Source organism: Sinocyclocheilus anshuiensis, unplaced genomic scaffold (genome assembly GCF_001515605.1).
Source record: "Sinocyclocheilus anshuiensis isolate Anshui unplaced genomic scaffold, SAMN03320099.WGS_v1.1 scaffold1094, whole genome shotgun sequence".
Lineage (NCBI taxonomy): Eukaryota > Metazoa > Chordata > Actinopteri > Cypriniformes > Cyprinidae > Sinocyclocheilus > Sinocyclocheilus anshuiensis.
This window is the reverse complement of record NW_015536578.1, coordinates 14,145-28,545: the sequence shown is the minus strand read 5'-3', so window position 1 is coordinate 28,545 and position 14,401 is coordinate 14,145. Positions and strand designations below refer to the sequence as shown.

The 14,401-nt window shown below is 36.6% G+C and overlaps 1 protein-coding gene across 1 annotated transcript in view; it reads right to left on the bottom strand.

Moving 5' to 3' along the window:
- The window catches only part of LOC107703010 (glycogen synthase kinase-3 beta-like), a 26,636-nt gene extending 13,268 nt beyond the window's left edge, over positions 1-13,368 (bottom strand). Inside the window, exons 1-3 of the mRNA XM_016505501.1 lie at positions 13,284-13,368; positions 12,530-12,723; positions 6,528-6,611 (exon numbers count right to left, since the gene is read on the bottom strand). Of these exons, the coding sequence (XP_016360987.1) occupies positions 6,528-6,611; positions 12,530-12,723; positions 13,284-13,368 (363 nt within the window). The remainder of the gene's footprint in view (positions 1-6,527; positions 6,612-12,529; positions 12,724-13,283) is intronic.
- Between the last annotated feature and the right edge of the window lie 1,033 nt (positions 13,369-14,401).

Here is a 14,401-nt window from a genome sequence, read left to right as displayed (position 1 = left end):
CACACACACACACACACACACACACACACATACACACATACACACACACACACATTTCTGTTGGAAAACCTAGTGACCCATTATGTAGGCAGCATTTTAAAGCATCAAAAGCACTCCAGACATGAAGGCTATTCCAAAAAGCATTCAGAATAATGATGCTGCCTTCTTTTTTCACTCAAAATTATACCCAATACTTTGCATAACGTGAGAGAAAAGTCGATTATAAATATAAATCATTCAAAACTAAAAATTATCAATAAAATAATAAAAGAATTTAAAAAAATCTATAAAGAGACTATATTGCCAAACGTTTTATGTGCTCTTCAGGGACGCGGGAAGTAGGGGTGCTGAGGGGGCTGCAGCACCCCCTGTTTTCACATGGTTGCAAATGAAATGCCAAGTTTGTTCATTTAAATTTTTTAGCATTTAATAATTTATTTGTAATGATCTCTGAAAAGTAAATTGTAAGTGGGCTATAATAAACCCATGTTTATCTTTATAAACATGATTAATTTTACTTGTGATGCTTTCTATATGGGATGATTAGCCTAATCCTCATGATTAGGTCTGAGGTTGGGCCCCAGAGCAGAGTACTGTCCGCTTTGTACAACAATACTACTACTAATCATGCCACTTAGCAGAAGTGGAAGTTGTTTGTAGAGAGAGTAGATCACATCCAGACATGACGCCACCTCATCTATGTAGGAACAGTCTCTTTTAAAGCTTGATTTTAATCTCCTTCTCTCTCTCCTGGCCTATGTCATCCTCCTCTCTCTATCTTTGTGTTTTATCTCTCCATGAGACGCTCTGGGCTCTGATTTCATGGTGGTTTACACTAGACAAAAAACACAGAGCAGATGCTAAAATTACAGTAGGGAGAAGCTAGCCAGTCTACAGACTGACAGCTGGGCGGCATGATGGTGCACACCATGCGATGGTAGAAATGTGTCACTGGTGGAGATTGTGCTGAAACATTTATAGCACTGTAGAGCGACTGTGTTGAAGACAGAAGTTTACAGCGTAGACAGCTTCAGTGATCATAATGGCAGTGTTTTAGCTGCAATGCTCCAATTTTGTCTTGTGTAGATGCTATATAAAACCTTATTCACACTAAGAATGCTAACTATATTAGAGTCTACACCAACAGACGATAATGTTCTGTTTATTATAAGTGCAAGCTGCAATTCTGTCAGGACCACTATCATCAAAGATGACTGAAAATTATCATACAGTTTGGATTGGCGGTATGGTTCTGTTCTGGGCAACAACTCCCTGTGCCTCCATGCAGCCTAGCATGGATGAGAGCAGCGATAACCCCCCGCCAAGGTAAACAGAACAGAACCAACATAAATGTATTGCAGATATCGTTAAAGTTAAATAATGTTATGTACACATTTTAGAATTAGTCTGATTCAAAGGAGAATCAGAAGGCTGAATGCTGACTGACAGAGGAGGATCTGGGGATGGAGGAGGGTAATTAGCTATTGAGCAATGCGAAAGCTGCTGATAATACTGAGGGACCTTATATATGAATGCTTAGATAGGTGTGGTATTCCCATAGGTAGATGGGGATCAGCTGAGAGTCAGCTGATACGAGCTTGACTAACGTGACCTGCCAGAACTAACGCTACGCTTGATTTTTGTCCTCTGCCGCGTTAAATGCTTGTGCTCTTTAAAGCCTGGTGGATTCTGATGTTTTTTGGCTGTCAATATTTTTATTGCTCATCAGCTTAAAAAAAACGCTCTGAATCTGTGTTTTTATCGTCATAATTGTGGTGGCCACTTCACTATTTCACACCCTTAGTTAAAGTGATTTGTAAAACATCATGGACATAGTTATTGTCCTTGGTGTGAACTAGTGTTGTCAAAAGACCCGGTATTTCGAGATGTTTTTCGGTGGCAGCAGAACTGACTAAACTTTTGGGTGAAACTTGTTTACTTTTTTCATACTTTTATTACTTGTGGAAAAACGTGAAACAATTTTAAATAAGTATAAAGAATGGCATTGGTTTTGTACATTTAATTTTTGTTTAACGTTATTAATAAAAATGTTGTTCAATTAGCATGTTTTTGTGTTTTGCTTTGGTACCGAAATTGGTACCGAGAACCGTGGATTTTCACTGGTATCGGTACAGAATACTGAAATTTTGGTACCGTGACAACACTAGTGTGAACAGCTCTTTACTGCAGAATGTTTACAGTTGCCAAACAACATCACAACTTGACAAAATAATGTAGAACAGAATGTCTGATCACAGGTGCTGGTGTATTTTCATTACTCAACGAAGGAAAAAAAACACACTCACAGAAAAACCATGATTTTTTGGTGGAGCAAATGTTCGCGTCTGGTGTGAAAGGACCGTAAATACTGAGTTCACAACTATTTCCTGAAACATTAATAACGTGATCGCTTCCTCGTTTCAACCACACTGGGTCAACAATACAGATTTGTTGTTAATGATGTTACATAGGCAACATACGTGAAGGAGGAGAAGGGGAGGAGGTGGGATGCTGAAAGAACTCACGACAGGAAGAGGTGAGAGGCAGCTTTTATATCCTGGTATATTAATCAGAAGATTAAATGGGCGTACTCCTCTCTAAATTATGTTTAATAACCACCTAATCAATTAGAGATCGCAAATAATGTCATATTATTAGAGCTCATTATCAAGTACCACAAAATAAATTATGTTTGATTCATTGTGGGTTCCCTTATAACATCATACTCAGGGATTTCCTTAGGCTGGCCACACACACACTTTTTTTTGTCCAATAAATCCTCTATTCTGTGGTGTCATTATGATTATTTAACTGCTCCCGATCGAGATGGAGTGTCCCCGAACTCAAATCGTAAATATCAAACACGTTTAACTGCCTCTGACGTGATACCCGTGATAGCCAATGAAGGCGAGCGTCACCTACTGGATGTTGCGTGTTTCTATAGCTGAAACTTGGGCTTGGCAGCCACAAACATGCCACTAAAGTAGAGTGCTGAGAAAGAACATCACCCATATTCTTTTTTTTTTCTATTGTGATTTTCACTGTACAACAGAACGTGCGCCAGGAGAGCCACCTGACAACGTTGATTGTCCTCCATGTGTTTTTCTTCTCCAGTCACGTTTGATTTCATGAGTCTCCGTGAGATCTCGTGTCACTGCGAAATCGTTCCTACAGTCAACAAGTGTGTGGTCTCGCGGTCTGGCCGAATCATCTACTGTGCGCGTTCAGAGGATTATAAGGCTAAAAATCGTTTGAAACTGTCTTCATGTCTGTGGTCTCCCATGGTTTTAAAATCAGTTTTTTGAAAAACGTCTAGTGTCCCAGGTCTTACATATTTATGTACGTATGCACACTTTTACACACAAGTGCTGATTGTCAACACTAAAATGTATAGAATGAAATGTATATGCACTGTAAAAAAAATAAAATAAAATAAAAATAAAAACTGTTTCAACTTAAAAAATGAAGTGTTCGTGCTGCCTTAAAATTTTAAGTTTAGTCAACTCAAATATCCAAGTTGTCACTTAGTACTTCACATTTCAATTTGACTAAACTTAAAATTTTAAGGCAAACTCTTACTTTTTTAAGTTCTATCATGACAACTCTTGGAAGATTTTAGCATGGTAAAGGATGTGACAATGTTAATGTATTTGGTCGCTGCTGAATTGCTGCTGTTGTTGGTTATTGCTGATGTTGTAGATTATTGCTGCTGCTACTGCTGCAAAGCAAGTAGGAACTTGCTACTTCCAATACATATGCCGATACGGTGCTATGAGTATTTAAGACATACCGCTGCTGCACAAGTAGCACATATAATAAACCGTAGCAGGTCTATACAGGTTGTTGCGAATCAGCTCATGGGGAAATATGAATAATTAATCATATGACGATTTGTTAATCTAATGAATAACTGATTTGTTAAATCAAATGAAAAATTGTGTGTTTGATTGGTCCAGACGCTACAAGGTGGAGCTGGGGAGGGTGGAGGAACTCTGAAAGCACGCTGCGAAATGCTCTAGTGAATGCTAACCAGCTATTTAAAAGTAAAGCAGTAAACTCATTGGCTCTGTATGCAACATGAACCAATCAGCTTGTGCCAAGTAGTTTAATGCTGTGAATATCATCAGTTTACGTTAACGAACCATCTAGAGTTTAATGACAGTTAGCATTTGAAAAAACATTTTTTTTTACAATGTATATTTAAATAGAATGAAAGATGTGCGCTGTTATGACATCACACGTCATCATTTCTGTGTCATAATTTCTCGATCAGATGCCAAAAGCAATCAAGAAACAGTGCTAATATATGCTCATGGTGTGCTGTAATACTTCTAAAAAAAATCATGATCCTATCTCCATACCAAAATATCAGATAGCCAGACAATGATTCATCTTTTATATCACGTTAATATTGTATGTACTGCAGCTAAGAGCATGAGCATGAAGTCCAAATGTCATTTTAGTAAGAAACTATGCTTCTAACCACAGGTCAAGAGTTTTGGTTCCAACCATACAACTTTGTGATGTTGTTTGCTAATGTTTGTTGAAACTATGGTTTCGGAAAACATAGCGACCATAGTTGGTTAACGATGCTTTTGATAAAACGCACCAGTTCAGCACAGCTAGTGACACAGAAATTACAAATTAATTAAAAGAAATTACAGAAACTTCACCTTTAAGCTCAGAAAAGAGAAAGCACTTTAACATCAAAAAATTACACACTTCACCTCTAACATAAAAGTGATGATGGTCAAATGTCAAGTGTTTGTTCTCAGTTACTGGGCTGTTGCCATATCATTAGCGACATGGACACGGCCGTCTGTCTACAGATCTCTCTCTCTCTTCCCTCCCCTTCAGCCCTTGTTCTAGTTTCTTAGAGATTTTTATTATTTTATAGACCTGTTCTCCATGCACTCCCTGTCAGCCTTTACCCCAGTACTCTGTGATTACAGAGGGGCTGGGGCGTGCGTGTGGGCGTGTGAGCGGAAACCAGCTACTGATATTTCGAAAGCGTGTTTCTCAGAGAAGAAAAAAAGGGTGGTCAGGCGTTTTTGCAAAGTCATGGGTGTGGGAGAGAGGTCGAGAGGGTCTGTGCGTACGATGTGTGATATAATCGAGACCAAGAAAGACAGAGAGGTAGATGTGTGGTTGGTGGTTAGGCGATGCTGTAGCGTTGACAGTATTTATGTGTGTGTGTCTTAATATCTCAGTCAGAGTGTGTTAGGTCTATATATGCCTAGCAGATAAAGCAGATAATCACATAGGCACAAGTTCTCAGAGTCGATTTCTCACAGGTCAGCATCTGGGCTCCATTAGAGATTAACAAACACAGAGAAGCATGACCGATGTAGATGGGCTGGGTGATATAGTCAAAAAAATATTATTATTAGAATATAAAATATATATTATAATATTATTATTACCTAATTGATTATATTAAATACATATACCTTAAAAAGTTTTTTTTTTTAAGTAAAATAAATACTTTTATTCAGCAAGGATGCATTAAATTGATCAAAAGACACAGTAAAGACATTTATAATGTAAAAGATTTATATTTCAAATAAATGCTGTTCTTTGAACTTTCTTTTTGAACAAAGCATCCTGAAGAAAAAGGTTTCCTGGAGAAAAAAAAAGGTTTCCACAAAAAATACTGTCTTCAACATTGATAATAATAAGAAATGTTTGTTGAGCAGCAAATCAGCATATTAGAAAGTTTTATCATGTGACACTGAAAACTGGAGCAATGATATTGAAAATTCAGCTTTGCATCACAGGAATAAATTACATTTTTAAACAAATTATTTTAATCTCCTGAGACCCGGTAAAAAATGTTAGGAAAACATTAGTATTTTTTCATGTCGTTACATTGTTTAGAGCATAAAAAAATGTTAAAAAAATTAAAATAAAAAATGATATTTCATTTATAAGTGATGCTACATAGTATCTCTGAAAAGCCCTGAATGTGCTCTGTACAGGACATCCAGACTTAAAACTGTGGCATGTATAGTCTCAGAGAAATTCACTAAAATATAATGTCCTCATATGCAGGGTCTCAGGAGGTTATACTGTTCTTACTGTTTTTAAAAAAAAAAAATGTCTTACTGAGCATAAGAGACTTCTTTCAAAAACATATAAAAATTTTACTGACCACAAACTTTTGAACCGTAGTGATTATCTTGATATTTATGTATTTTCTCTGAAAGTACTTTGAAAATATCTAATGAAATACTCAAAATATAGCAAAATCTAATTAAAATAGTTTTCTCATTATTTTACATTTATATCTTTTATTTGCATTTAGTAATATTGCTATATATACTAATAAACCTACAGATATTTTTAGTAAAATATTTTAACATACAGTTTAAACTGATTCACGAAAATGAATAGAACTTACCAACTTTAATAGAGTATCGGGCCCGATACCGATACCAGTATCGGTATCGGTGCATCCCTAATAAAAACACACCATGATGTAGCGGGAGATAAAATAAAAAATAAAGTGATATAGCAGAGACACTTGCCTTATCTCCACTGGAATAGAAGAAGTAACGCAGACGCACAATGTTGCAGTGGTCCAGTTTTCTCATGATCTGAAGCTCACGGTTCTGCAAGAAACACAAACAAGAAAACAATTTAAAGGTGACATATCATGAAAAGCTGACTTTTCCAGGTTTTAAGTGCTATAATCAGGTCCCCGGTGCATCTACCAACCAAGGAAACGTGAACAGGATTAACCCAGTAACTTTGCTTTGGTAAGCCTTTTTCTGTAAACGTCTGAAAAAACAAGCGCGTCCGATTTTGCTCCCCTAGAACTTAGTTTAGTAGGCTACTCACATGCTGTGACAGCCGCTTTCTGAACGTGTGCACTCAGAAAACCAAGTATCAGAAGTTTAAACTAACATGATTAAAAACGCATGATTTCAGCCTGATAAACATGATAATCAGAACCAAAACAGATGTTTTTAGCAGGTCCAAGCTGTAATGGCGCAGCTCTATTCTGGAAAACAGGGCGGGGAGCAGCAGCTCATTTGCATTTAAAAAGACAGGCACGAAAAACAGCGTGTTTCTGCTTCCACTCAAAATAGGCATTTTCAAAATGATATAATAAATGATCTGTGGGGTATTTTGAGCTGAAACTTCACAGACACATTCTGGGGACACCAGAGACTTATATTACATATTGTGTCTCCTTTAAGTTAAAAAATATATTCAGCTGCTAACAGAGTGTAGTACTCAGCAACAGCAGTACTCTGAGCTCAGTTTACCACCTTTAAACATTTAAATCCCCCACGCTCATTTCAAAGTGTAAAAACTGCAAAAATGCCATATGTGACCCTGGACGGGTATATTTGTAGCAATAGCCAACAAAACTTAGTATGGGTCAAAATTATCGATTTTTCTTTTATGCCAAAAATCATTAGGATATTAAGTAAAGATCATGTTCCATGAAGATATTTTGTCAATTTCTTACTTTCCTACTTTACTTTTCATAAACATATCAAACATATATTATTTGTAGAAATATGCGTTGCTATAGAATTCATCTGGACAACTTTAAAGGCGATTTTCTCAATATTTCGATTATTTTTGCACCCTCAGATTCCAGATTTTCAAATAGTTCGGCCAAATATTGTCCTAACAAACCATACATCAAGGGAAAGCTTATTTATTCAGCTTTCAGATGATGTATAAATCTCAATTTCAAAAAATTGACCCTTATGACTGGTTTTGTGGTCCAGGGTCACATATGGGATCACTGACGTCCCTTTGAAGCCTTGTGATCCAGCAAAAACAATTTTCTCCAATTGGTCATGAACTGATTGATTTATTCATTAATTTATTCCAACAATAAACTGCTGAAATAGAACTGTAAGAATGACTGATACATGTGAAGTGCAATTCAAATAAAACACATACACAGCAACAAATAAAGTTCTCGAGAGTTCTCGCTTAGAGGACTCGGGTCAGTTTCCGACCCACATCTGACCAGAATAATAGACCAAAATAGAGCTACTGAAATGGCCCGTAACCATGACAACCAGTGTCATCTGGCGGCTTCCATGAGAGAAACTGGCTAATCAACAATTTTATTTAAAGCACCACCCACATTGTACGTGCATCTGAGAGAGATGCTTCCTCTATTTACAATGTGAGCAGCAGAAGATGACGGCAAGGCATTAAACACAGGAAGACTTCATATCTGATACAACTTTAAGGCTTTTGAGGATTTGTTTAGTCAAGGCCACAGTCACTTTGGAAAACAGCAGGGCATATACATTCAGTGTCTGTTTGACATTAAAGTTTGGTTTGTTTGGTTGGTGTGAAGCGGTCTGACAAAATGAAGTCCACTTGAAAAGGTGGTTTGAGTTAAAGTCACTTTGGGATGGTTTGCAATTAGTATGAAAGGAATCTGTATAAACTGCTATAGATGACATAATTTAAATCAATGCATTGTCACAGTAATTATAATATAATGCATTTTTCGTTTCTCTCTGGATACATTGCCTTTGGACAGCAGCCTGTATTCTTCACATCTCTTGCAATGCATCTTGCAGACAAATTCACGCACATTTTAAGAACATATGTGTAAAAAATAAATAAATAAATAAATAAAAAATCTTGTAGTCATACAGTATACAGCAAATGCAGCCTCATAGATTTGCTGCTGTATATTATTGACAAGAAAAGTGCTCTTAATTTAATTATTTAATTTATTTTAGTTATCAGTTACTTTCTGCTTACTTGAATAATCACTTCAAAAAACTTAAGCAATGTGTACATAATTAGTAAATATGTGAAAGCATGTTCTAATTTGATAGTAAACTTTATATTACTATAATTTTTTAAGTTATAAAATTTAAAGTTGTGAGTTTAATGTTCGTTTTTGCTGTAGTATAAATAATTGTGAAATTATTGGTAATGTTATCGGGTACTGAATTTTGGTATTGTGACAATGAAGTTGTGAAAAGTAACCTGCGGAGACAGAGGGAGGGGTGCGGAATCAAACTTGAGATTATCTGCTGGAGCCGAGCATGGACCCGCAACAACAGCATGCGATGACATCAGCTGTATGCAGCAATGCTGTTATTCCAAACTTGAGTGTGTGTGTGTGTGTGTGTGTGTGTGTGTGTGTGTGTGTGTGTGTGTGTGTGTGTGACTCTATTAGCCTGTAACTCCATCACAATCACACGGTGTGTGGTAATTTGTGAACACACGAGTCACTGCCAACTCTGCATACAGTCACTCTCATCAGGCCGCTGATTTACACACACAACTTCATCCACTTCAGCCAAATCAGTTGACAGTTGAAATCAGGTCTCAAACATTACAAATTTTGAATCTACTTGTATACAATGGCTGTTAGGCTAAAATGATGGTTTCTCTGATTTAAATGAAACCATTTGAAGTTATTTTAGAGAAACCAAAAATATTGAGAACGAATAATATCACACTTAGAATAAGCAAAGATAGAATATCTTAGCTACTGTTTATTGCACACAGCCTTCTAATACAGTTATATACTTGGTTAAGGATAAAGCAAACAGTACCTTTGCTTCATGCACACGGCCAAGTACACAATCACTTCATGGAAAATGATTGATTCCTCTGAAAAGCCCCAATTACATAACTTCAGCTGCACTACTACATTACACAAGCATCTGAGTAACCTAAAAACAGCAGTGCTGGATTACTGGCTTCTGCTGACAAAATCAGCATATGGATGTATCATGTATGCACAAATTAATGTAAAATATAACACAGTTTCGGAAGTATAACCCACACACCTATATATATATATATATATATATATACACATACATATCTAGGTTTTTCTTTATTTTTTTTATACATACTAACTAATAATACAAATATCCACTAATGTCAAAGTAAGAAGCTTGTGCTTGTGAGATATGAATAGTAGGACTGTTCTCACATGCTATTATCATGTATGTGTGTGTGTTTGTTGCAGGGTAAAGGTCACACAGATAAACACCCCCTACAGATGCTGACACACTTCACACATACAGATCCTCGCTAGGAAAAGCTTTGAGCAAGCGAGGGAGCAAACTCCATTGAAAGGAAGGTGGAAAGAAATGACAGAAATAACAGCAAGAGTATCACGTGAAGCTTCATAGATGATGCACACACCTCATAGCGCTTGACAGGTGTTTATACTTAACGGGTTTTGCACTATTTTCCGAAAACAACAGGTGGCAGCTTAGAGAAAAAAAAACTCTCTAAATATTAGTGAGGATGACATATTGTTTTTTGACTAGTGACTGATTTCAACAGAGGTTGGTGTTAGCATGTTGCTAAGATAACAGCTGAGTACTTTAAAGTTTGTATGAACTGGACGTTACAACCAAATTTACTTCAGTATTGTGACGTATTTCTGAGTAAAACGGATTATTGAATGAGGAAAAACAGAGGCAGATGTGTTTTAGTGCACATCCTTGTAAAGACTACGATGAAAAACTACGATGTTTTAATGTGCTCTAACAAAGTAGGGTCAATTTTGACTTGATGCAGACTTAATACAAATATATAATAAAATATATACAAAAAATAAAAATATATAATACACAAATATTGGGTACAATAGTCTATTAGTAATTAGAGGGACATTTATAATGTAAAAAAACCCACTACTTCAATGAAAAATGCACTTTTCTCAGGTGAACGCAAAATGTTTATGTCTCCTTAGTGGAGCACAAAACTGTTATGTCTCCTTAGGGGTTCCATTGATTTAACATTTCTATGCATACTTCTTGTTATTGAATGAATTATATATTTAGAACTGACATTGCACTAGGTTCATCTGCTGTGTTTGATGGATTTTTGCCCTGGACTTCTACTTCAAAATACATAGAATTTGCTCAGAAGCCATTACAGAAGGAAGTATAATTATGCCTGTACCTTCTGGAACAACCTTCCTGTTGGAAATGTGCCAATGATGACTTAAAATGCTTAAAATGTTGCCAATACAGGCAGCACTATCACCCTAGAAGACCCAACAAAGTGCCAATGGAAAGGGCACACAGCTTCACAAACAAAACACACACACACACACACACACACACACACACCAGAACACAGTGTCAATATCTCTGTCAGGTCACTGTTCACATGCTGTCCTTCATATGTGACCATATTCTGTCTCACACATACCACATGGATGCACTACAGCTCTCTGATGGACATGGCTCATCCACGCTGGTCACTGTCATGATGAGACGAGGTTAATTTATTCTCACTAACAGAAACCGCTCGTTGACATGAGTGACCTAAATTTAATTTACACCACCATCTGATCTTACAGTCACTCTCAGCACGACAGCATTTATGTGTCGCTGCACAGGAAAAGTGACATCCTTCTCCAGTCAATCATACTTTTCTGCGGCAATATATTAAAGAGATGATGTCTGTCATCTATCAGCACAAAGTCCCCTTCCTTCTTACTAAGGTGCGCTTCAACTCCAGATTAAACAGCAAAGTCTACACTCATCGGATGCAGTGCTGTTGCTAATATGGTGGGAATAATATTAGGGGCCCTCAGGTCTAGTGGGGCCCAAAACAATTGAATTCCAATTGAATTGTCTTTACAACTAGGTCCAAATCTGTTTCTCACATCATCACCAGGAAATTATTTGGATATATACCTATGCTACAATTACCATTCTTTTAAAATGCTATAGCACAATTACCATTCCTTTTTTACATTAATGGGCAAAAGCACTTCACAAAAAAAAAAGGATTATTTATTACACTAAATTACACCACAAATGCTAAACAATGAAAAAAAAAAATGAAAGAAAAAAAAAAGATTATTTATTACGGTTGGTTTGAAATTAACTGTAAATCTACTGTACTATAAAAAAAATATTACTATATTATTTACTTTAAATACTCAACAGTAGTATTTCTTACTTTGTTTAATATCATTATTTAATAAAATTAATAATAATAATTATTATTATTATTTCATAGTCATATTTTAAGTCATATTATTATTTTTTGTGCAGCCCTATGCCAAGGTTGTGGGTTCAATTCCTAGGAAAAAGCTTTGCCAAACCCAAGACTGTGTATTAACCTTACGCAACAAGTGCCAAGTGTTGAAATCTTCCATGTAAATATGAGTTTTTGTCATAAGGAGGCATGACAAAGTGACAGGACATTTTCCCAACCAACTTTGATTCAAAACCCTGCTTCTCATAACTGTTTATTGAACATTGGATATCTTCTGAATGGCTGTTATTCAAGCAGCAGTTTTGTGTTCAAATTGCTTGTCGCTGAAACCTGTAGCATTGTATCTATTTAGGAAACTTTAGGTATTAGACTTACTACACCTGTATGAGCACATTATAATTTAAAAAATTATAATAATAAAATAAATAAATAAGGATATAGGAACAGAGACCAAAGCACTTTGATAAGAGTCTGAGATGTTCTTAAGAAAAGCCTTAAGGCCAAAAGCAGTACATACAGTCAAGGGACTGAGAAGGGATGAATGTCTCACTCTTACCTTAAATCGCTTGTCCTGAAGGACCTTCTTAATGGCCACCAGTTCTCCTGAATCACAGAGCTTGGCCTGATAGACCACGCCAAAAGAGCCATTCCCGATGACCTTGGTGTCAGTGTAGCTGACCTCCTGCGGCCGGTCAGGTCCCTGTCCAGGGGTCGCCACCACTGTGGTCACTTTGCTGCCATCTTTATCTCCTACAGACAGATAAAAAGAGAGGTGGCAGTTAGAGACCGACTCGTGTTACAAAAAGGCAATTGGAAAACACAACAAGGTCTCAGTAGTAACAATTTCCTGTGCATTTCACCTTGCACCTTAAGTACTACGTTTGAGAATCAAGAACCATTTTCTACAATTATAAAATAAAAACATTAAATATGATTGGTTCTCATGACATTCGGTTCCATTAAGAGCTCTTGGATTTTTTAATGTCTAGGAATTTATCTTTTTTTTTTATGTAAAAATGTTTTATGCATTTGGCAGAGACTTTTATTCAAAGCAACTTGTGTTGCATTCAAAGTATAATTGTTTAATTGTGAGCTTATGCATTCCCTGGGAATTGAACCCATGACCTTGGCATAGCTATTGCATTCTACTGTTTGAGCTAGAGGATACAATGTTGCACTTTTGAATAAACTTCACCAGTCCTCATTCACTTTTATTATGCTACAAAGAGTGGCCAAGATATTTTTCAAAAATATTCCACAAAAGAATGAAAGTCACACATGTTTGGAGAGTAAATGATGACCAAATTTACCATTCTGAGTGAACCATTCCTTTAACTGAAAAACCAAGGCAGCTTCTCTAAGAATGTTCTGTAAATTAGGACCAAACTGGGACATGCTAACAGGCAAAACTGGAAAGAAAATCTAGCTTGAGCTCACACATTTTACATTACTTTTCTTGGCAGACGTGTTCTCACCAAAGCGGCATAAAAGAAAGCGCATATTTGGCGCTCGGGAGGATTACTTCAGCAGGTGACTTAGGATGAAAGTCAATTATATTACTTACAAATGCAAACATAGCACATGAAATATAATACTCAGCATGATGTGGAGAGGTTTTCAGAGCGAGTATACTTTCTTTCAGAGCTGTGAGGGGTAATTAACATGGGAAATGAGTGCAGTGGGCCAAAAACATAATGCCATTAGTTTATCTTCATTTAGAATATTAGGGACAGATTTAAAGAAGTCATCAAAATATTTACTATATGCATTACCTCTTACAATATCATTAGGACTCGGCTGAATATACTTTGCAATGGTAGAAATGCGTCAACAGATTCTGCTATAAAAAATATTAAATTCCAATTTAAACAAAATAATATAAAATGACTCCTACTCCTTGGACAAAAATCAAATCATGTGTGTGCACAGTGATGTATGCATGTGATTAAGGGATCTGGTCCAGTATTAGTAGATGGTTGTGACTACTTGGATTAGCTTCTTTGAGTTCCAGTTCAAAGTCCCTCTTAGCTCTGTTAAAGGTTAAACTGCATAGCCTCCGATTGTCTTGTGCCTCTTCAACCCACTCACACCCACAGAAGCCCCAGCGAACAAATTACCAACGAGCCTCAAATCAGGCCTCCGGATCAACTGTTTCCCAAATCTGCAGTTAGTGGCTGATTGTGTTGTAGCAGTGTGTTTTTAAAGAACAGAATCAGGTCTAGAGTGCAGCTTTTCCTGAGACTCTGACAGCCAATGCCAACCGCATTGATATGCAGCTAGAGCGGGGCAAAGACAATGATTTTCAGATTAACTGTGATCTACGTTTGAACGTTCCGATATCAAGTTTTAAAATCCCAAGATCGACTTTTTAATCAATAGCTTTCTTCAGCAGATCCTCATTGATCATTATCTGTAGCATGCCTCTCAA